The sequence below is a fragment of the Ambystoma mexicanum genome, chromosome 3p (assembly GCF_040938575.1).
Source record: "Ambystoma mexicanum isolate Mex_15411 chromosome 3p, UKY_AmexF1_1, whole genome shotgun sequence".
In the NCBI taxonomy this organism is placed as follows: domain Eukaryota; kingdom Metazoa; phylum Chordata; class Amphibia; order Caudata; family Ambystomatidae; genus Ambystoma; species Ambystoma mexicanum.
In genome coordinates this window covers 145,577,170-145,602,213 of record NC_090925.1, presented here as the reverse complement: position 1 = coordinate 145,602,213, position 25,044 = coordinate 145,577,170, and the positions used below count along the sequence as shown (strand labels likewise).

Genomic DNA, 25,044 nt, shown 5'->3' with positions numbered 1-25,044 from the left:
TACACCCCGGAGCCCCGGAGCCTCTTCGGGACAAGCTCGATGGCGCCTTTCCTGAGCATCGCCCGTACTTCCAACAGCAGTTGCGGGACGTGATTTTCCTTCCTGGCCACAGGTGGAAAGTGAGGGCACTTCTTCAGGAATTCGATAGAGTGTCCTCTTGCCAGGGTATCCAGCACCCAACGGTCGGTGGAGATGGACTTCCACACGCCGACGAAATTCGTCAGCCGGCCTCCCACCGGGGTGCTTCGGTGGGGGCCCGAGACCACGGGCGGTTCAGTCCTGCTTGGAGGTGGTGGCCTTGCCGCCCTGGCCACCTTGCCGACAGCGGCGAGGCGCTCCCTGCTTGCCGCGACCCCTGTAGGCCTCCTGAGACGAGGAGCGTGCCGCCTGGCGGTAGGACGACGAGCCACCGCTGGATCCCTTGGAGGCACCCTGTCTGCCTCCGGAGCTCCGAAAGGGCCGTCGTTGCTGAAGGGCTCCTAGGGCGCGGGCCATCTCCGTGTCCGTTTTTATGGCTTGGAGGGATTTGTCCACCGCCTTCCCGAACAAGTTGCTGCCGTCGAACGGCATGTCCAACACTCTGGTCTGGACGTCCTGACGGAAGTCGGTCGCCCAGAGCCAAACCCGTCGTCGTAGGCAAACACCGTTGCCCAGCTGGCGGAACCCGGTATCGCCAATATCGGTTGCCACCGTTATGGCGTGGTCCGGCGCCACCTCACCCTCTTGCAGTATTTCCAGGGCCTCGGACCTCTTGTCGTCCGGCAGGAAGTCCAATATGGGGGCTAGCTTAAACCAGAGCTCCCTGTCGTAACGGGCCACGATCGCCAGGGCGATGGCCGCTTTGATCGTCGTCGCCGCCGACGAAATGACCCGCTGCCCCATGGCGTCCAACTTCTTTCCCTCGCCGTCCGGCGGGGAATTCGTCGTCGAGGCTCCTGACCCCGCCGCTTTCTTCTTCGCTGCCGCCGAGACGACCGAGTCCGGCGTTGGCTGGGCCCTGCGGCACAGGGGAGCGGTTTCGGGGACCCCGTACTTCTTCTCGTACCGGTCCCGTTTGGCTGGTGCCGTGGAGGGGTTTTTGAGAACCGACAGGCCCTCCTCCCAGATGTCATCGATTAGAGGCACCGCAATGACAATCTTCCTCTTGGCCTCCCGGCGCTGATAGAGGAAACCTTCCTTTTTCTGCTCCTCCGGGCAGAGCTGGAACAATTCGGACGCCCTGGCGATCATGGCGTGGAATGAGCCAATCTCGTCGGGCGGCGAGGCCCGTGCGACGGGAGACGGGAGACCCGTTCCGTCGTCGTCGCCCTCAGAACCCGTCGTCGAGCCCAGCGCACCGTCATCTCCCGACTCGTGGGAGGATGAGGAGGGAACTGTAGGCCTTACGGGGGCGAGCGGAGGAGAGGGTTGGGTCCTCCGTCGTTTGTTCTGAGGACTTCCTGATGGGCCAGGTTGCAGGTCCTCCGGCCTGGGCCGTGGGAATCTCGTCCTTATCGCAGAGCATAAGGACTGGATCGCAGACAAAATGGCCGCTGAGCCATCCTGAGGCCTAGGTTCCGGCCGCGCCAGAAGGGAAGGCTGCTCTTCCTCGCCATCGTCGTCTTCCTCGGTTATCTCCCGAGGATCTTCCTTACGGGATCGAACCTCCTCGAATTGGACTTCGAGGTTCCTCACGGCCTCGGTCAGTTCCTTCTCCGAGGCTGACTCCGAGCTCGAGGAGGCTACCGTGCCCCCCCCTCGCTTCTTCCATCATGGCGGCCACGACGATGGGCTGAAAAGAGGATTCCCCCCTTGGCGGCAGGGAAACTCCAGTCCCGGAGGCAGTCTCTGCTGGCGGGGTCTCTGCCGGCTTGGCCAGAGTCACCGCGATCGCCTCGATAGAGGCCTTTGCCTGCTGGGTAGGGGCCTTCACCACCTTAGGTGGTCCCGGGCCTTCTCCTTTGGGGGAGGGGTGACGCCTCGCTCCCCCTCTTCCGAGATCGGACAGGGCTTCTCCCGAAGCGTACCCGGGGTCTCGGACTTCCTCTTCCCTGAACCGGAGCGCTGGCTCATGGTTGACGGTGCCGGGGAAGGTGCGCCCTGCCTGGCGACCGAAGAGCCCGACCTTTCGGCGCTCCCGGAGCCAGCGGACTCACGGCGCTTGGCCTGGTGTTGGGCCCCCGTCGCCGGGGCGCCCGCACAGGACTTAGAAGCCCGCTCGGACCCTTTCTTCTTCTTCTCATCCGTTGAGCCCTTCTCCAACCAGCTGGCGAGACGGGATCGACGGTCCCTCATGGTCCGCTCCGACAAGTTCTTGCAGAACTGGCAGTCCTTCTCTACATGAGTCTTGTCCCCATGAAGACAGTACAGGTATCACGAATTTTCGTCTTCCTTAAACACATTCTGCAGCCCGCATCCAGGGCAGCTGTGAAACAGCTTGGGTCCGGGCGACGAACTCGCATCCTGGGCCATCTCGAAGTAGGCCGCAAATCTTCTGGAATCCTCCAAGAAGTTGATTCGACAAAATCTTCACCCTTGAGGGGCGTAGGAAAATCCTGCAACGGGTAGCCGTTAACGGGAGTAGAAACGGTGGAGCTTGAGGCTCGATTAACCGAAAAAATGTGAAAAGTCACCTGAAAAAGCGCGAAATACGCAGTAAAAGCTCGAGAGCTAAGCACGAGGACTCCCAACACTTGAACGTGCGGTAAAAATCTGAAGATGGCTGCCAGAGGCTGGGTTTAGGTAGAGGGCAGTCATTGGCTGTGGTCAGTATGACGCAGAGATCAGTGATTGGTTACTACTACGAAAGACAGATCAGAAACGAAACTGATACTGATTTTTTCTTTACCGAGGATTCCCAGCCTGACGACGGGGAATATTCTTGATCATGTGAATCCATGCCAGACCCCATGCTGGAGAAATGCCAACGTCCACTAAATTATGTATGGAATCTACATGAAGACTGTTTTGTTAGTGTAGTAAGGCTTGTTTACTATTACCGGACCCTGCTCTGCTGACCTTCTTACAGCGTCACCACTACTACCCCCAACTCCAATTTGAATAGCATGCAGTTATGAATTTACAAACTCTTTGGAGGATGGACAGGTACCATGTGAGTCTATGAAAGCTATATTACATGTGATTGACATGCAGTACCCGTGTCGATCGATCTCCCACACATGTATTTATTTTTTTCCACCCCAACATGTCTTAAAACAAACTAACTTCACCTCTCCAGTCTCATCATAGTGTGGTGCAAGACACAAACTGCACTGCCCTATGTACAAGGTTTTCTCCATATCCAGCGTGATGTATTCATACTCACTGCCAACACCAAGAAGGTGCTGGGTGCATAGTGACATAATGTAATGTGCTTAAGCTTCTATACACTTGCACATGCTTCATAACTACAACATTAGTAGTGTAGCAATGTGCACGGAGTTTAAACCCCTCTGTCAGTGCTTGAGTTATGTGAATTGGTAAGACCTAAATGGCCTATTAATGGACTACAATTAAAAAGCAATAATAGAAATATGGACAGCTGTATACAATATAATTGTGCATCTCAACAGTGAAATGAAGAGGGAAAATAAGATATAAAATACTGCGTGTGCAACGTTTCGAGTCAGGGCAATTTTTAATCAGAGTACTTGGTGTGTACACACACAGACTTACACTTACGTTTGAAGGGACGACATGGAGAAAACATGCTCTCTCCTCCCATAAAAGGACCCAAAAGGAAGAGCTGCATAGGAAATACCTCAGTGTTCTAATTACCCTCCTCAACACTGGTTTACATACTTACCTGTAGAAGTATTTAGAGATGGATGGTCTGGAGTCGTGTTCTGATGTTCATAGCTGACAGTCACTGCTGCTGTAAATGACAACAAATTAAATATGTGTTGGTTGAGAAAATGGGGTACAATTGCCATCCACATGAGCCAGTGAATAATGCTAGTAATTGGTACCATCTGGACCAGAGCAGCAAGCAAAGACGAGCACCAGAGGTAAAAATGCTATTAGCAAATGAATGTATATCGCTGAACCTCATTCTCTCTCGCCATCTCCGTCGCACCCAATGAATTTATTTGTTAATAAAAAGCATCAGCCTAGAACCTTTACTAGTCATTTTAAGCAACCTGATGTGCGGACATGCTGTCGAAATCCTCTTGAATCTTCCAATGTGGGACAATGAAAAGACCTTACAAAAAGCCAGATTATAGTCGCATTCAAGTAATTAATGTGATCCATCCTAACACTTGACAAAAGGTTCCAAACCGATGTCAATATGTCACCCATGCACATTAGGTGCCTGAATAAAAATGTTATTCACCATATGACTACGGTACTCAAAGCCTATACTTCCATTCCACCATACATTTGGAATATAGTCTTCTATGGGGAAGGGATTGGAAGGGATTGGAACCTGATGCAAAGCATTTTTTTTAAAAACAGGTGACAATATAAACCTTGAATATTTAATCCTTAATATATACTGGAATCCACGCTGGGAAAATATTGCTAAATTCTGCATGGTTTTGGCAGATGTTTTTGACTTATCGTATTGGGAGTCCACAGGAGAGGTAATAGTGGCGGGCACAGGCAATTCTAACTCTGATTGTATCTCTGATTGTATCATCCTCTGTAATGGATGAGCCACACAAAATAAAGTCCAAAAAAAAGGGGCAGAAGAATTTTAGAGTTAATGAATGCATGGGGTTTGCACATAGCCAATGGCCAGATGGGTGAAGATATTCCGGCACAAACTATTTGGCACAGGGGTGGACGTAGCTCTGTGATTGATTATATGTTTGTTGCACAAAAACTTCTGATAACTGAACCATTCAAGGTGTGACCCTCCTTGGCCAGTTATCATGCTGGTCTCTATTTACGAACAAGGATGGGCTCACATGAAAGGGTCAATTCTCAGGCGCACTTCTAACTGATGGTAAACAAGAAAAAACTGAATTATGTGGTCTACCATGCTGATAATACATTTTAATTCTGACATAAATTGGATATTGCAGAACAATTCTCAAATAAAGGAGAATGGGCCCATAGCAATATTTGAAAATGTAGACTCAATAGTGTGCTGCTTTTTGAGGGATAATGGCCATCCCTCTGCCTCCTTTTCATGCAGGTGCCTTCACTTTGATGAGGTAGTCGCAACAAGAAAGAAAGAACTAAAGGAAAATCCATGAAAGTTAAGATATAATAAAACTCCCGATTCTTTTTTTTTAATCCCGAACACAATTTAAACAAAAATACAACTCTCAAAAAACGTTCAGACAGACAAAACGTTTCTGGGACCACATTAGTAAAGCAGAATGTTCCCAATGTTATGCCCAAAAAAAGCCTCAGCGGTTACACAGCACTTCCAGTAGCACATACATTAGTTACAGTGTACAAACTGGAAATCAGTTACAGAGAGTATTTAGAACTATGTATGATATTGTGTCTAATATGTCATCATCAGCCACACTGGTTCAGTAACTCTTATATATTCAGTTCCCTGACCATATATGTTTAGGACGATACAGCTGGGACACTATGGCAATGTACATTCCTCCTTCGCTTTCGTGTATGTCAATTCGCACAGCAATGTCGTATGTGTAGGGGCCCTTTGTGACTTGCACCCTGTTAGGATACATTTTTTCTCTATCAAAGAGGCCAACTTGAATAATCTGTAGTTCTACGTGGACACTTTGCCTATATCTCCTAATAAATATTTCGCTAGTGTCAGTGTGGGTGTTACTCCGGTCATTCCTCCTATTGTATCAGCGACTTCAGCCCAAAATGTCTGCATTGGTGGGCACATCCAAAACATGTGTGGGAAGTTTGCTGATGTCTTGCAACACATTGGGCTTCATCTATGGACCCAGTCGAAAACCTAGCAACTTTGGTTGTTGTGCAGTATAGTTGGTTTAGAAATCTGAATCGAATCAAGTGATACCTGGCGCTCAAGGACATCTCCTTTGTGAGGAGGAAATACCATGCCCAGGCAACATTTGAGAATTGCTGGCCAATATCCGACTCCCTCTTTATGCGAGTGCTAGATGTGTTCCCCATTTCCTGTTGTATTTTTGCGTATTTGTTCGATACTAGCTTGCGGCCAATTATGTCTTGTGTTATTATATCAAGCACCCTATGTACCTTTGGTTCTATTGGGAATGTGGCCCACCTTTTCCTGAAGGCCGTGCTCATTTGGAGCCGCAGAGTCAGGGTATCTCCCAGTGCGTCCTTAAACTCGGCCAGTGTGACGAACCTACCTTCCGGGAACATGTCTCCCACCTTTAACCTTATTTCAGGGTCCCAATTGATCTGTATATTTGGATCTTGTGGGCAACATGTCTGGAAAGCCCCATAGCAAAGCTTTTCTAGCATACAGGGTATTATTCCCTATGGCCGGAATACCCTAACCCATATTTATTTTATTTATTTACTAATTTATATTGCCACTTAGACCCATAGGCAAACGGGCGCAGATACAAACAATATCAACAACAAACAACAAGCCGACTACAACGAGGACACAAAAATAATGATAAAAAACAATGTTAGGACCTAAGAAAGCCAAGATTAAAAAAAAAGAGATACATGATAACATAATGGTGTAAGCAACAGGAAAAGTGGAAGACATTCACAAAAATACATATAACGGCTTTAGAGCGCTGTTATAGAGTAAAAATAAAAGCCCTTGTCCTAAATTCACTATGTGAACAATATATAATCAACCACCATTTTAACATCAAAGAAATACATACTTGGCCAATAGGCCATCAATGCCTAAACATTGCAAACAACAGATCATTCAACCATGTAAAACACTAAATCATATGAACAAAATCAGCCTATTGATAATCATACAAGTAATTATAACATTCTGACCGACAGATTTAGGAATCATTTGAATTGAGGATCCTACCGGGACCGTACGGGCGGTAGACGCCAGAGTGTGCCGTGCCCCCCAAACTCCCGGGGGCGCGGCTTAAATTGGAGGAGTGCTTGCTTGCTCCCCCCTCCCCTCCCTGGCCGACGGATCCTCGATGAGCCCTGATGGAACGGCTCGCTCGCACCACCTGAGCAGGGCCTATCTCCTGCCCTGAGGCCCGATCTGCGGCATCCAGCCGACGTAAGCAGCTGAGTGAATGGATGCATGCTTGAGCCTTTGCTGGGGTAACCACTGATACGAGTCTGGAGCCGTGTGAGACCACACTCTTGGGCGCCTACGCCTCGCCTAAAGCTGGAGCAGGGGGCATTCCTATCTACTTTCTGCACCAGGGACTTGCCTTAACTGGGGCTGCACCTTCACGGAGTGGACTACTGCGACCATCCCCCTGTCCCCGTTGGCAACAGTACCGCCCTACGGCATCTGCTATTCCCTGGATGCTAGACCTGTGCGTCCCACTCATACTCTGGCCTCGCTCCAAAACCTAAAATATAATCAATACAAAATACCAGTCTAATTCATTATTTGAATACACTTTTCAGCATACAGAAAAGGAATCATTCCTGTTCTTAAGTTCATAAATAAAAGCTTGCCAGACTTTTACCAAGGACACCGATCTCGATAGATTACAACCAGACAGGCAGCTCAACAAAAACGCCTCGTCACTTATGTTGCCTATTTGATCCGTAAGATGACTGTAGTGCCTCACATAATAGTTTATCATGGCTTTACACAGGGTCATCACATGTCTCAATGATTCAATTGACTTTGGACTATTACATAAACGACACTTACGTTCTTCTATAGGCACTGGCAGCCATGAACCCTTAACCTCCATAACCAGTAATATTTACCGGCATCAACATAAAGATCCTTCTAAATGTACTGCTAGGGAACTTATATAGATATTTCTGCAGAGACCTGTATGGAAAATAGAGCCTGGAGTAAGTACGCAATGAGGATACCCTTTCAATATGGTCATGATTGAGAGAGCAATTCCATTCCAGGGCCTTTTTTTTTTTTAAATGAGCTTAATATAGCACCCAAACCATCCAACCAATCAGGGGACCACGAAAGATACCCAAAGAAATCCAAATGATTTTGAATCTGCAATGGTCTTTGTATCCTCATAGAACTTGTCAAAGGCTGCACATATGGAAGCGTTGTAAGTACTCCACATGCTTGCGATGAGTACATGGTATAATACCTATTTCTCTTCCATTTGGGAGCAAATGTCATACTGGTGGCAGCTAGTGCATGTGTCTCTTATAACATTACAACCTGAGGCAAATGGCGATTCATGTAGGCCGCCAGTTTCCTGGCTTTCACCGTATTATTGATTTATGAGAAACGAAAGTGCAACCGGCAACGTCGTAGCCTGCATCTCCATATTTCGTCAATATTTAGTCCTACTGCCTTCTGCTGTATCATCATGAACACGAGTGCTTGCATTGCGTACCACCACACCAATTTAACCATGCAACTTAATTCAAAACCAACCCTCCCCCACCCACAGTGTCCCTCCAAACTCGACAGTGAAACCCATAACCAAACATTTGAAAAGCGAGAAACCGGGAGGGGGACGGGGATGTGCATTGCAAGCAGCATGTTCACCCTTCCGCAGACGTGGCCAACACTCATCAGTGCAAGAGTATAAATCGCTCCCACCCAACTGCAGGCAGGGTTGTAGGGCAGAAATATAAGTGGCTGGAGAGTGGGACAGTGGCCCATTACAGAGGTTCTGCAACGTCTGCCAGGTGGCCCCATAGGGGCATCAGTGCCTGCATCCCACAGTCGCACCGAAGGAACACAGCCTTCATGGTCTATTCGCAGCTCAGCCTTCCATTTTTACCAAGACTCTGGATCTCCAGAAGACAAGGATCATAACTCCACAAGAGTCTTTCAAGCAATAGGTAGTGCAGTATTTCATTTCACAGAACTACCAACTACTCCAAACATTGAGTTGATAGTGAACAATATTAGGTCTCTTCTCTTGTAGGTGGTCCAGGCACTGCTCATTTCTTCTGCGGTGCTTCATTCTGTTTCGGTGTACCTGGAGGTCTGGTGAATTTAACAAATATTTCTGCCTCTTCTGGTGACAAAAAGAAGTGTGTGTGATACCCGAATTGCATAATATTGAATATGGCACCTGCCTGTCTCTAAGGAGCTGTGTCACCTCGTATGATCTGCATAGTGCCTGGACAACCGGCATGAAGTCCGGGTATAGATGCACTCTGCTGGACTCATAGCTCAGTTCACCCTGCTTTATGGACAGCTTCAGGATCAGGTCCCTGTCCCTATAGCTAAGTAGTCGTGCAATGATGGTTCTTGGCAGGCTCCTGGCTTGGCTGGTAGCTGCAGTGTCCTGTGTGCCTTTTCAACCATAAATTGTGAGGTGAATTGTGGCTTGTCAAGTAAAACTGTAAGGATGTGATCCACAAACAGTTCCATGGGTATCAGGAACTCCTACTATACAGATATTATTCCTTCGGGATCGGGATTCAAGGTCCTTGCACTTGCCTCTTGTCTGAGCCAGTTCCTTTTTTATGGACAATAAATCTATCTCCACGATTTACACTTTATCTTTGGTGTCACTGATTAAGGTTTCTGCCTGAGTAATGTGATTGCTTTGCTTTTCTAGTTTAGCTCGTATAGAACTAATATTTAAGCAATATGCCCCTCGCAGCGGGGCCATTACCGACTCAGGTAATGCCCCAGGGCCCATAATTATAAAAGGCCCCGGGGCATTCCTTGACTCGGTAATGCCCCCGTCGCGATGGGCATATTGCTATTAATACCCCAGCCCGCAAGACCCAGGTACTAAAAGCATTTTCTTCTGTCCCGAAACGCTGCAGCATAGCGATTCCGTAGCCCTATTTAAAGAGAGACGAAAAGACTGCCTTTTAAATCACAGATGAAGAAAATAGATAATTTGTTGGGGTGGATTGACGGTTAGTTGGAGAATCATTATTCTTGTTTAGGTTTACTTGAGGGTGATATTTTTGCAGGGGGAGGGTGGGGTTTGGGTTAGTTTTGAACACAATTGCAATTGTGTGGAGCTTTGCTGCCTGGTGCGATAATACAAGTACGTATTTTAGTGTTGTGTTGTTGTTTTTGGTCAGTTTCTCTGTGTTTTTGTTTGTCTGGTGTTGTGAGTCTGGTAGGGAGACCAATTCTTTCAAGATGTCGGTCTAGGGCAAGCACAGTCTGAAAGTGATTTATTGGAACGTGAACTGTATCAATGATTTGAATAAAAAAGAAGGGTCCTAGATCATTTGGACAGATTGAAGGCAGATGTTGCCCTTCAGCAAGAGACATTTTTGGTGGATTTGAATGTGGACCTGATGAAGAGGGGCTGGGTGGGTTCAGTATTCTCCTCTTGTTATTGTTCTAATTCGAGTCTTTTGTTGAGAAAGGGTCTGCCCTTGAATGTTCGTTCGACTCACGAGAATAACGAGGGCCGGATCATCTATGTGGCCCTCAGGATTCAGTCATCAGCATTTGTTATATCTATGCCCCAAATGGGGGAGATGGCTACTTGTTTAGGACACCCAGTTTCTTCAAAGGTTTGGGCAGATCGATATGATTCTGGGCAGAGTCTTTAATGAGACAATGGACCCGTATGTGGATCAGAGTGGTGGCTTCATAGCTTGCGTAGGAGGGAATCATATGTCTTTACACGGCTTGGTTGATGAGTTCCATTTTGTGGATGTGTCGAGATTAGCTAATCCTACTGTTAAAGGCTATTCTTATCACTCCGGTTTTCCACATGTATTCTCACAAGTTGATATGCTATTGATTGCTAGCTATTGTAGCCAAAATCTCTTGAATGTGGATGTGGATGCTATACTAATCTCTGACCATGAACCACTTTGGATTGAGCTATCAATGTCTTTCATAATACCCAAATCCAACTACTAGAAGATGAATACTGCACTGTTAAAGGACACTGAAATCTTTATATATAAAGATGAATGTATGTATGTGTGTATGGCTATACAGATCCACACTGTTGAACCCACGTCTACCAAATATTGTATGGATTCCTCTTTTGTCTGGAGCAAGATTGTAGTCTATGTTTGGATGCAAAAATCTTATTTGCAAAAAATGTGTATAGAATTTGTATAAAATGTTGTATGTGTGTGTGTGTTTGTCTGGCTATACAAATCCAATTACTTAAGTTTATGCACAAGAAGAGAGCACAATCAATCAATCTTTCTTGGATATTTTATCGGTGTGCTAAAGCCATTAAGTGACTGAAACATGCCTCCTAAAAAACAAACATCACATGGAAAAGCTCCATCTGATGCAAAGCGAAAATCAATATCAAGAGCTTCTAAAACACAACAAACAGCAGCACAAATTGCCGACCAGAGGACAAGAGCAACTTTCTCCAGGGCAAATGAGATGCCAGAGAAAACTGAAGCAAGACTTGCTGACATAAGGACACTAGGGCACATGAGACACCAGAGCAAACTGAAGCCAGACTTGCTGACCAGGACAAGAGCCACATCCTCCAGGGCACATGAGACACCACTTGATCAAGACACAGGCAATTCATTACTTTTGTATGTCCTTAGATCTGTGGAGTGACATAGTAAGCTTTGAAGCGGTGGCAGATAGCAACAGCGACCACAATCCCTTAATTTTGAAATTAGGCGGGATGTTTGGGGGCAGGGGGTTCATCCCGAAAGAGCAATCTGTCGGGTTGAAACAGAAGCCGTCTTCAAAAGAAACGTACGCTCAGGGAGAATTCGGGAGTCAGACCTGCATCTGAGTATTGAGGCTGGGACGAATCTGGAACTCTATGGCATTATTGAGAACGCCGCCAACCCAGTGCAGGTGGTGCAGCTCTTTAATGGCATCCTAGGGGCCTTTACCAGGTTTTTTTGGTAGGGTATAATCTCATATGGAAAGTTAAAAGGAGGGGATGGTTTGATCTAGCCTTCAAGACCAACAAAGCCTCTTGAATGCCCTAAAATCTCTGGTTATCTTAAGAGGGAAGATTATTAAGGCAAGAGCCCAATATCAATCGATGATAGAGAAAAGAAAAATGGAGCTTGAGGACGAGGCGTGGGAAGGTTTTCTTGAGGCCTCCAGGACCAATGACTCTAAAAGATTTTGGGAATTTGTAAAGGAGGGCATGTCTACAACTGAACAGAGGCTCAAAGCGGCACCCAGTGGAAGCCTAGTTGTCGCATTTTGCTTCTCTGTTTGGAGCCAGAGGTGCTCCAGAGGAGGGGGGGAATAGAGGTTCGGCCCTACGTTTTAAACTCAAAGAGGTCTCACAAGCAATTAGGGCACAAGCCCGTAACCGAGCCCCTGGACCAGATGCAATACCCGCTGATCTATTTCTGGACCAAACTGACTTATGGGCACCAGTGTTGACCCTTGCATATAATGCTTGCTAAGTATCTGCCTAATTCCCACCATCGTGGAAATCCGCCATCATTTCCCCAATCTTCAAAAAAGGAGACCCCACTAGCCCGATGTCTTATCGTCCCAATTCCCTTTTAGACACCTTGTTTAAAATCTTCGGAAGGGTCTTGTTGGGTTACATAGAGTCCTGGCTCTCAGAAGGGTTGGTCCTGTCTGATACTCAGTTTGGATTTTGCCTGGGGCTGGGAACCATGGAACATGACCTCAATTTGTACCTCCTAATCTCCAATTGTGTATTTTGTAAGCACTGCTGTTTATCTCGCTTTCATCGACTTAAGCATGGCATTCGACAAAGTAGATAGATCAAAGTTTTGGGCCGTGCTGGGGTGCCCTGAAGAAACATTGGTTGTGCTGCAAGAGACTCACACAGAAAAGGCGGCTTACATATGTATTGGTCTGGGGGGGCAGTGTACAGAGTGCTTTGATGCAGGGCTGGGTGTTCGACAGGGGTGTGTGCCAGCACCAATACTGTTCACATTATACATGAATGGGCTTTTGAAGGCCCTGGTGTGACCAGCACAGACGACATGAGTCTGGGTGGTAGGGCCTTTCTGGTTCTGGCCTATGCCGATGAGACGGTTCCTATGGCCAGAACCCCAAAGGCCCTACAAGCCGTGATAGATACCTATGCAATTTTCATGAACGGCAATCGACAAAGTAGATAGACCAAAGTTGTGGGCCGTGCTGGGTGCCCTGAAGAAACATTGGTTGGGCTGCGAGAGAGTCACACAGAAAATAAGGCCTGCATGTGTATTGGTCTGGGGGGGCAGTGCACGGAGTGCTTTGATGCCGGGCTGGGTGTTCGCCAGGGGTGAGATAGATACCTATGCAGATTTCATGAACTGTCTGGGGCTAAAAATCAATTCCAGCAAGTCAGCAGTGATTTTCAGAGGCTGTTACCCGCAACGGCCACATTAAATAACAGTCTCTGAAAACGAGTCAGCACACCGCAGGAATGTCCCGTTTTCTAAGTAGGTGCAAGGGCCAGCCCCTGAAACCAGTCTTGAAGGTCTATGCTGCCGAAACAAAGGCGGCCACTCTATATGGAGCGCCATTGTGGGTCCACACGAAGACTCTGGAACTACAGGTGAAAGAAAACAAGTTCCTTAAACAACTCCTGGGCCTTCCGAGGGCAACTCCTTGTGCCTCTGTCCACAGGAAACTGGTGATGGAGTTTTGGGAAGATCAATGGGCACCCGCCACAAGTAGTTTTTGGCTACGCCCATGGGAAAACGAACACGCAACCCTATGCCAATTCATCATCAGGAGTAATATGAGTAAGGAAAGCTGGCGTAAAATCCCTTGGTTGGTATAAGTGAAGGAGTCCTTGTGCTCCATTAATATCCAGGTCCGGTTCCCCCCAGACGCAGTGTTGTCACCCATGCAACTGAGAGCCAACAAGCAGTCACTGCATCAGGGGTAATGCGAAAGGCGGGGGAACATGGAATGGGTAACTTATTCTGAAAGTCAACAAGTGCTAATAAGTAGGGTGTCCGAGATCCAGCCACACCTTCTGTGTGGCTCAAAAACGAAGGATAGATGGCTCATAACACGGGCAAGGTTTGATTGTCTACAGTTAAGGAGTAACACGGAAAAGTGGGCCGGCGTCCGTATTGATCCAAGATGCCCAGCGTGTGGGGCGAAGAGGGAAGACCTGAAGCATTGCTTACTGTTCTGTCCGGTGTATGGGGATATCAGAAGGTCTACCATTTTGCAAGTTGTTAAGTTCACCAACATCTGCCTTCATAGGCTGGCATTACTCTTCCTTCTAATGGCAGAATCTGAGCTAACAGCTTGGGCTCTTTTGTCCTATCTAAAAAGAGCTATGTATCGGAGAACGTTTTTTTTAAGGTCTAGTGAATGTTTTAACTGTCGTCAGAAACGTGGTCTTAACACACCTGGTGAAAGGTCTTGACAATGTTAATGCTGGTTTTTTAACATGTGATGTAATGGCTATTGTTATTCCTTCTTTTATGTGTACTTGATGTTTGTGTTTGATGGATGCTTAATCCGAATAAACTTTGAATGATGATGACACGGCAACGCCAGGTACCCCAGCTAGTGGTTGATAAGATTGTGAAGGAGGCAGAATTCTTTGTGTCTGTGAATTGATCTCCAGATGTATGTGTGGTATAAACCTGGGAATCCTTTAAGTGTTATATGCATGTTTTGTTAATAGGGCTCTCCACTAAGAGAAATAAAGTACATCAGTGTGAGTTAATCTCTCAGCAAGCTGAAGTTTTAGCGTTAGAGAGAGGATATATGTCGAATCCAACTACAGACGTCAGGGATGTGTCAATCTGTAAACAATATCAACTGAACAATCGTTTGTCTGAAAGGGCAGAGAGACTCCTTTTTAGAACCAAGTGTAATTATTATGAAGGGGGTGAAAGTTGTGACAGGCAGTTAGCCCACCATTTGAGGGTTCAGGAGGCAGATCGGACCAAAAGTGACATTAATCATGCTTCAGGAGGGCTGACGTTTGACCCAGCTATGATCATTAAGGAATGTTGTGACTAATACTCTGAATTATATACCTCTGAAGGTCTCCCAGGCGACGATACCCTAAAGAGTTACCTGGACCGATGCGGTTTGAAGAGCTTAACAGATGTGACGAAAACATTTGATATAGCTCTCTCTGTGGAAGAATTTTTGCTCTTTGTGTTGGCGATGGAACCACTGGCAGTGAGGATTCGACATGACGAGCAGATAGAAGGAGTTTGATATGGGGATGTGTTACAGAAGGTGTGGTTATATGCCGCTGACATGTTGCTGGTCCTACAGACTCTGGACTGCTTATTACAGGCCCTGATGCTGCAAATAGAGAATTTTAAATCTTTCTCGGGATATAAAATTAATTGGGCAAAAATCTGAAGCAATGTCGGCCTCATCCTCATGCACCATCACTTGTGTTACTAGGTTCGGATTCCGTTGGTGCACGAGCGAATGAAATATCTGGGTGTCTGGCAAAGAAATTAGGTATGTCGGATGGTGGATGTGAATATGAGGAGCATAATATCAAAGTTGAAGTTGAAACTGGCAAGATGGTCTGAACTAAAGCCATCTCTTTGTGGGAAGGTTAATGCCATCAAAATGTCATCTGCCCCAGGCATCAACGACGTGATGCGCATGTTGACACTACATGTTAGGAACAAGAGTTTCAAGGGCAATGACAGGTTGTTGCAAAACTTTCTGTGGGAGATCAAACAGCCACAACTTAAAGGAATAGTGCGCTCAAAAATGTTATTGTCCCGATCGATCGGGCAATTCGTTATAAGCATATGTTGATCGATTGTAAAAAAAAATGCTATGCATCTAACCTTAGTTTTTCTCACTTTTACACATGCGAAATCAAGCAGCAGGGCGCGGCCATCTTGTGCTGATCTTCTCCGTTGCCGCATCGCCCTAAGGTGAACTGCCCTTGCGGCACTAAATCGTATCCCTGCTCCTGAAGCTGACTTGACGCGTACTGCCCATTTCACAATGCAAATGTACGTCTTGTGTCAACGTTCTCTGTGCACCAGCTAATGACGTGTCTCCATGGAAATGGCAGGACCCCTCTTTCCTCAATAAGTATAAACAGACCGCTTCTCATCAGACAACATCAGAGTTGCTTTTTCAATCGTTTCACTGTCTTTTTTTTGTGTATCCTGTGACTAGTTTCTGCCCTGTTCAGCTATCTTCGTAGCTCATAGCCCGTGCGAACAGATATTAGTACTAGCATTGCTATCGATTTTAATTTTGTCGTATAACGGCAACAATACAGCCCTACCAGTACGAGCCGGAGTATTCTGAGGTGGAATTAGTTGAAAGAGAAAGATGTGGAAACGATGGGGCATCAGACTACAGTTGGGAGGACGAATCACCGGATCATGAGCCTGAGCCTAGTCGCATGGAAGACGTTTCAACCTGGTGTACCTGCAATCGGTTCGAGGTCATGCCAACCGAGAAGGAGAACTGCTGCTGCAGAAAAAACTCTGGATGCTTGGCCTACATATCGGAAGAAGAGACACTGCCGCCATGCAGTACCGAGCTGCATGATTTCAGGGCCGCCTGCCTCACAAGGTCCGTGTTGAGGATTTTGATGGTGCTTATGCACGAACTTCGCGCAACAGTTCGCCCTCGCAATCCAAGTAATGAGTAAGTGTACTCTAGATGTGATGTCACTTAGGCCACTAACATTTCATGTTTGTCTCCTATATTGTCGTAACTTTGATCTATCACTGCCAAATGAATGTAGTCTGGCATTTCAATACATCTCTCGCGATTTGGGGAAATCATAGTGGTCATTTTATGTGTTTTTCACGTACAACCAAGAAACAATGTTTCTCTGTGTCCCAAACGTTATGGATTGCATGGGTGTTCACTTTTGTAATTTGTCTACACTTTAAAGCCCACTGGCAACTATGCCATAGGATACAAGATTGCATTTTCAACTAAGGTTTGTACACTTATAATGTTCATTTAAATACACTTTGTAAGTTTCTCTTTCACCGGTGGTACAGGCTTGTGGCCTATCGTGCGTTTACATGGTGGCTTCATGGGAGGCTTGGATACCGCGTTCGATGAGTAATACCCGTCTGTGACGTTGGAGCCATTCGCGCCAAATTCCCGAGTGACAGCGGACAGACCGTACAGGGGATTTTCCCACACTGGGCTGCAACCCGAAGTATACAATGTGTAGTACATTTGTGCCATCAACATCCGCAAAAAAATAAAATACAAATCAACTTTTATCAATAGTTGTTTACATTTTTCAGGTTAGTGAATCAAGTACACGCTCACTTCTCCTGGCAGGGCTGGCAGGATGGGAACGGCCAAGGTGCCAAACACCATGTACATTTCAAAGGCATCTTCCGCGCAGGGGCCATTTTTCACATGGCCTAGCCAGACCCAGTGTCTCCTGGCTCCCTTGATTCAGACCGTGCCCATTCAATCCACATAAGTGTGTCTCCATTCAGCAGTGTTTTCCGGGCCCTTTTCTGCATGCCTCTTGCCCATCCATCCCCCCTCCACTATCAATGGCAGTTTGCACCTGTGGCCGTGCCCTCCCAAGGGGGCTGGCAGGGTGGGAACCGCTGAGGTGTCAAACACCATGTACACTTCAAAGGTATCTTCTGCGCAGCGGCCCTTGTACACAAGGCTTCCCTAGACCCCGTGCCTCCAGGCAGGCTCCCCTGAAGCAGACCGCGCCCCTGCAATCCACATAAGTTTGTCTCCATTCAGCAGTGTTCCGGCCCTGTTCTGCATGTCTCATGGCCCTCCATCCCCCGCAACTATCAATGGCAGTTCGCACCTGTGGCCATGCCTTCCCAAGGGGGCTGGCAGGGTGGGAACGGCCAAGGTACCAAACACCATGTACACTTCAAAGGTATCTGCCGCGCAGCAGCAGTTGTACACATGGCCTCCCCAGACCCTGTATCTCCAGGCAGGCTCCCCTGAAGCAGACCGCGCCCCTGCAATCCACATACGTGTGTCTCTATTCAGCAGTGTTTGTTCTGCATGCCTCATGGCCCTCCATCCCCCCGCAACTATCAATGGCAGATCGCACCTGTGGCCGTGCCCTCCCAAGGAGGCTGGCAGGGTGGGAACGGCCAAGGTGTCAAACACCATGTACACTTCAAAGGTTTCTTCCGCGCATGGGCCATTGTTCACATGGCCTAGCCAGACACAGTGTATCCAGGCTCCCCAGAATCAGACCGCCCCAGAAACATGTCACTCATTCACATACACACCCGCTTTTCTAATTCTTTATAAACCCCTTGATATTTATCCTGAGAACATCTGTGAGCACTGGAACTCAACTCGTGATTGTGCTACCTGTTCTCCTGCTACTAACTACCCTGCTTGCTTAATCTAATTGTTTAGTAGACAAGGTAAGGGCAGGTCACCTAATCATCTCTTTCTGATCCCAGAATTTCTATCTATTTCGAACGAATGTTCCCAGTAATGTAATGTTCATTCATCTCAATGACTTTATCATTGGCTACTGTTTAAAGTGTACAGATCTCGATATATACCAAATTTCATCAGTGTCAATTGTGACAGAATTGCATCTTTCTCGGACCATGTCTATAAGCATGTTTTCTTTTGATGCATGAAAGTACATTCAACGGGCGAGTAACACGTTACGATTTGCGTCACATCAATCAATTCTGTATGAAAGTTATCTCAGTGTATATTGGACTACGCTACACAGGTTTTGCTTCTTTGACCAAAACAAACATTGCATAGAAATCTTTGATATAATTTAATCAATCACATGCATTCAGTAGAATTTTTTTGTAATTATGTGTACTTGTTTTATACAGATTTTTCAGGAATGCCAGCTTGTATGGTTTTCGGTTGCCGTTCTAAGAGCCATGACAAAAGTAAAGGCAAAATCATGCATACATTCCTGAGGAATATTGATCAAATAAGAGAACGTGTTCGATATTGTGGATTTCCGGTGGACGAGCTTGAAAGTAGAGCGCAGGAGGGCCAATCGATTCCGCAACTGCAGCCTGCACTTTACTTCGGATATGTACGACCAATCGCAGTACACAAAAAAGCTTCCAAATGCAATTCCAACTCTATCCATGCACATGCTGCCTCCGGTGAGTGCCGGATGATGAATTAGCTGTAGGCGGTGGGGTACTGAACAGGTAACTTCATGAAGGGATTGGTGCCTTCGGTGTACATGTGTCTTACTAAAGTTTGCATATTTACCAGATTGTATTACTTTAACTATACCACATTTTACTACACATATGTCCCTGGGTTATGGAGCATCATAGAAAGTGATTACGACCATAGACAACAATGCCATAGTGCCCTATAAAAGAAGCCTAATCTTTTCGTAATCGGTTGCTTGACATGCCAATTTTTTTAGGAGAGCATACTGACGGAAGCACAGACCCTCGCAAGTGACGAAAATACTGACACGTCCAGTATACCAATGGGGAGCCCTACAGACTTGCAGAAGTTCATATTATCGAGAGTTGGATCTTCCCACATATCTAACGCAAATCTAATTTTCCCTTTTACCACTTTGTGACAATGTACTGAAAATGAAAGAGCAAGATTCTGCATCCATTTCTTTTCAATTACGAGAATGTATTATGCTTGGAATTTAAAATAATATGAAATTGTTTATGTATCCTGTTGGTTGTTTACACTATGTGTCATTTATGGGTTTCACTTTATATGTACCATTTTCTGCATCCTATTGCCTCTGTTCCATTTCGCTGTTTTCACCCATACTAAAACAAGTACTGTGTTACAGGGGGATGCTGGTACTTCGACTATAATTACATCATCGTTTGGAGCTGGTCCATAGTATGAGGTATGCGTACTGACAGTTCCCTTGAATGAAAGGATACTATTAGACAGTGACATTCATATAAACATGCAGTGTTTCAAACTTTTATCATTTCAGTCCTAACGTTACAATTTCTACCCTAATGCAGAATACATTGCCAAATGTTTGAGGGCAACATTACAATCAGTATGTTTTGCACGGTGATCTCTGATCGAGTACACTTGTCATCAATCAGGTGAAATTCTAAATGTATATTTTGACTAAATGACGTACACTGTTTACGAGGGTATGTATGTAAGCGATGTGTGCGAAGAAAGATTTTAACTCCAAATACGTTTGACTTTTGTTTTTTTAAATCAATATTCTATTCAAGGAATGTATACAAGGTCGGGAATTAGAAGAGGAGGCACATGGATCAGAGGTGGTGGACCAGCTTGCTGGTGCGGTCGTTACAGAGAAGACCACGGTTTCACAGAAAGTCAAGAAAACAAGCGTAACTAACAAACAATTTCATTTACTAAAAAGTGTTTTGGGCTGGTGTTTTCTTCATAACATGTTTTTTATCTAAAGTGCTATCTACTGTATGTTTGATTTACATTGAACATGTTTTTACAACCCATCTCCTAGAGGCCCAGAAGGAAAAGAAGTATAAAGACACAGACAACAAATGAAACCAAAGATGCTGCTTGCCAAACAGATTTCACCATGGAGCAACTACTATTTGAGGTGCAGCGAGGTCCAGTCAATAAGCAGACTCGAGACGCTTATGCCCAAGGGCCAAAAAATGAATTGAATGTGACCGTCGATGCCAGCAAAGTGTTGTTGGACCATTGCTACAATGTGAGAACTTGACAAGATGAAGATGACACGGAATATAATGAAGATGCTTTTGAATTACTCGCTGACCACTTGACACAATCTACACCCGCAAAAAAAGGTCTACCCAGTAAACAATCGACGTTGATGGTTTCTCCAATTCGTGTGCAAATAACACAAGCTGAACTAACAGAGACTGAAGCCTCAACACAATTGACCAAGGAACTTGCCAAAGATCTCGACTACAGTATGTCTAGTTTGGGCGATATGTCCACCACCACAGCTGAGTCATAAACCACATTGATGCCGGACGATTGGCTAATTAAGGAGCAGAAATACATTGTATTCGACAGCTGCCTGGTAGAGATTATACTGATGCTGAAATGTGGCCATCCAGTGAGGGGGAAAATATGCGGGGAGCTATTGGAGAATGTGACTCATTTATTACAAGGCACTAACCTGAAAATCCAAGCCACCTGTGCTCACCTCCATGATACATTTTCATGGTCCGATCAATCGATTCTGGGCAAAGTGCCAGCTGGAAATCTAATGTGTTCAGCAGCTCTACTTCTCAGTGGTTCGAGTTTAAGTAAGTTGTCCAGTTTCTGTCAATTTGTGGGACTTCAGTACCTTGCTAAATCGCAGTACTATAAATATCAAAGAGAATTTTTATTCCCCGCTATTAGTCAAGCCTGGAAAATTGAACAAATGTCAATTGAAAGGACATTCTCTGGCAAATGGTTCAGGCTAGCAGGCGATAGACAGTGTGACAGCCCCGGATTTTCAGCAAAGTACTGCACATACCACTTTCAGGACATGGAAACTAAAAAGATTGCGAGTTCGGAGGTCGTGCAGGTGTCCCAATGTAAATCCTCAGTGGCCATGGAGAAACTTGGTTTCATAAAATCGATCGAACATCTTCAATCGAGGGGAATGTAAATCGACATCATAGCCACTGACCGACATGTTTCAATAGCCAAGACCATGCAAGAGCAGTTTCCAAACATTCGCCATCAATTTGATGTATGGCACGTTGCCAAATCAATCAATTAAAAAAATCACAGCTGCAGGTAAAAAAAAAGGGTTCTGAATATATTTTACAGTGGTCCCAGTCTTTCAGCAACCATCTTTGGTGGTGCTCAAAAACTTGTGATGTGTCTGTGGAAATTCTACTCGAAAAATGGCACTCATTGATGCACCACTGTTCCAGCGTCCACTCATGGACAGAAAACCAACATTTTCATCAATGTGCACATGGACATTTATCGGAGGAACAGGAATGCAAGAAGAAGTGAATGGTTCCATCTTCACCTCCACACAAAGCACTTGAGAAGATTGTGTTTGATAAAACTCTTTCAAGAGACCTGAAGGGACTAACAGAGTTCTGTCACACCAGAGATTTGGAGGTGTTCCACAATATGTGCATAAAGTACAGGCTAAAGAGGTTGCATTTCGGCATAGAAGTTATGCAATATCGAACATTACTTGCTGTATCAGCGCATATTGAGAATCTAGGCAGAGAACACTTGAGAACTGCAGGAAACTTTGAAATGCTTGGGTACACAATGGCCTTTTCAAAATGATTAGCAGCGGTGTGTATGTTCCACAATGTTTGTACATTGTACATGACCAATGAAAATGTATTTAACTTGAATTTCAAAGCTAATAAAAGTTTTAAGTTTTAAGTATTAAGCGTCAAAATTGTATTTTCAAATGTATCCTCTGTCCATTTTTTTTTCAATAATTACCTGTTGGAGGATGCCATACAGTGTAACTCTGTGTTTTCCACCTTCCCACTTTCGGCACGCGCTTGTGGGTCCTTCACTGATCAGGGCACGGGAAGGTCAGATGGATATCAACATGAAAGCAACTGCGGGGTCTTCATTTGCCTTAGCATGCACATGGCCAAATAGACAGAATAAATATGTGTCCCACTAGGGAATGAGACCCAAGCTAAATAGCAAACTTGGCATGCAAGAACTAATGACTGTAAGCAAAACACTGCATGAAAGGGGGCTGTCGGTGTGAAATAGGTGCATTCTGACCTATATTTTTATGGGGGCATGTGTTAGGGGTCGTTCCTTTCGGATACCTCATCAGAGGGGAAGATCTTTGATTTGCGGCCTTTGGAGTTTTACGATTTCAAACACAGTGGGGATAGGTGTTAGCGTTACCAAGATATATGACCACTCAAGATTAGGTATATGGTAGGTGAATTGGAGGTGGTGCAGGGGTTGGGTCCGGTGACCAGATGCGTTCAAAGGGAATAGGGGGCATGGTTTCAGGGAACCGCGGCCTGGCAGGGAGGGGATGGAGATGGCATGAGTCGGTCAGCAGAGATGGATGGGGCATTAAGGTTGGATCAGGCCTTGGTCTCACATTCTTGGATGAGCACATTTTGTCAGGGCTCGAGACTCGCTACTTGCAAAAAATTAACAGCTGCATTTCAGTGAGAACAGGAGACGCGCTGAGCTGACAGAGGACAGAGGTGGTGGGGACTGGCTGTACGCTGCGCTGGTAGAGGGAGAGTGAACATTTCACCAGAGGGGCAGAGGGCCTTGAAAAAGATGAAGTTTAGAACGATTCAAAATGGAGGTCAAAGTATACACATTAGCACAGCGGTAATACACTTATATGAAACATGGGTGATGGAAATAGGTACAGGAGCGGAGGAGATGTCTCCCACCTTAGCTTATACGTCATTTGCCCGGTACAAGAATGTTGCATGGAGGCGGGATATACCGCCTCTCCTCCAACATTTATTAGTGCACGGGAAGTTCAGTGGAGATGGAAGGGGACTTGGATTTATGACTTGTCTGTGTCTCACGTTATCCGCAGAGCACATTCTTCCGCGAAACAGGGCGCACGCAGACGTGACAATCGGGAGGACTCTAACTGGAACTGTTGCCCTAAAATAACTAAATCACTATTAATATAGATGAGCAAAGCATTATAGTTGGCTACCTCCAAACTCGGTTCCGTGGTCCCTGAATGGGCAAATACCGGGCCATTCCGACTTTGGAGGGCCCGGTATTTCCCCATTCAGGGAACCCGGACCATCCCCATTCCCATTTGAGCCCCCATAGGGCTCAATGGGAATGGAGAGCATGCTAACAACGGGCCCGTTAATGACGGGCCCGTTGTTAGCATGCTGGTCCCCTCGCGGGACCCGCAAAGGACGTCTGGTCTGACCAGACGTCCACAGCGGGTCCCGCGAGGGGACCTCGTAATGAGGCGGTACGGGGTTAACGGCGCCAGCACCTTTACCGGCGCCATTAACCCCTTACTGCCTCACTTGTAATGAGGACCATAGACTCCAACTTTCCACAATGTTTTCTCTGTGTTTCCATTGTTTCTGGGTTGTGTTCATTATTAGGTTTCACCCGGTGCAAGGGTAAACGGATGAATTGGAATAAAGAACGGCTACTGAAATATATTTCTGTTATGTTTTCTACACAGCTACATCCTTCCTTTCTGCGAATGTCATCGTTTCCAGATACCAAGTGACGGATTCTTCAACAGGCAGTGGCAGATACACCTAAATGGTTGGATCTCAAATGCGCTTTTGTGGGACGATCGTCCGGGAAAGATATGCCCTTTGGCAGTACCAGCGACTAGGAACAACCTGACATAGTTTACGGTGGTCTAGCAAGAAGCCGATGCCGAAGCCTTGCGATTTAAGGTGCGTCCAATGCGCTTCTTCTACCGAAAGGAACACTGTGTGCCTCATGAGAAATATTTGATGTACGAACACAACGAATTAACATTTTTTGTTGAAAATGGAAATTGGCGGATGTTCTCTGAACGTTTATTGTGAAATAAAAGCACAATAGAAATTGCAGAGTATTGGTGTTTCCTTTAAAAATAGTGTTTTCTATTCCGATTTGGGACGCGCTGTGCTGTGAGAGGATGTGTGTGTTGATATTCCGGGTTCTGCGTCAACTAACGTTAAGACGTAGGTGATGACTGGGCGCGTTTGGCTACGCAGCCCACTAATGTCATGAAAGTAGGTGGAGAATATCGCTAGAGAATAGTGATGTCAGCTTCAGGGGTGGGGGATATGATTTAGTGCAGCGAGGGCAGTTCACCTTAGGGCGATGCGGAAACTGATAAGTTTAGCACAAGATGGCTGCGCCCTGCTGCTTGATTTCGCATGTGTAAAAGTGAGGAAAACAAAGATTAGATGCATAGGATTTTCTTTTACAATCGATCAGCATATGCTTATAATGAATTGCCATATCGATCGGGACAATAACATTTTTGAGCGCACTATTTCTTCAAACTATGGAAATTACAACTCCCATGTGAAAAAGTTGGTTTAGGAATTCCAGATTTTGCTTTGTACCATCTATCGTTCTCTGCCATCCACCTGTTACCCTTCCTGGAGAACTCACCTAACGAGTGGGTGAGGGCAGAGTCTGGTCTGAGCACACCACTGTCTCCTAAAGCCCTCTTGTCATCAGTAAACAAGAGAGGGTACACAGCATCAGCGGCAACAGATTTTGTTAGGAAAATGTGGCAGAAGTTGGAGGAGCTGACTGGAAAGCAGAACACAGGTCAG

The 25,044-nt window shown here is 46.0% G+C and overlaps 1 protein-coding gene across 2 annotated transcripts in view; it reads right to left on the bottom strand.

The window, feature by feature from the left end:
- LOC138579502 (uncharacterized) overlaps window positions 1-25,044 on the bottom strand; it is a 1,088,345-nt gene that overhangs the window by 202,621 nt on the left and 860,680 nt on the right. For both annotated transcript variants that reach the window (XM_069649821.1, XM_069649823.1), the window contains exon 11: window positions 3,785-3,853. In XM_069649821.1, the coding sequence (XP_069505922.1) occupies window positions 3,785-3,853 (69 nt within the window). The remainder of the gene's footprint in view (window positions 1-3,784; window positions 3,854-25,044) is intronic.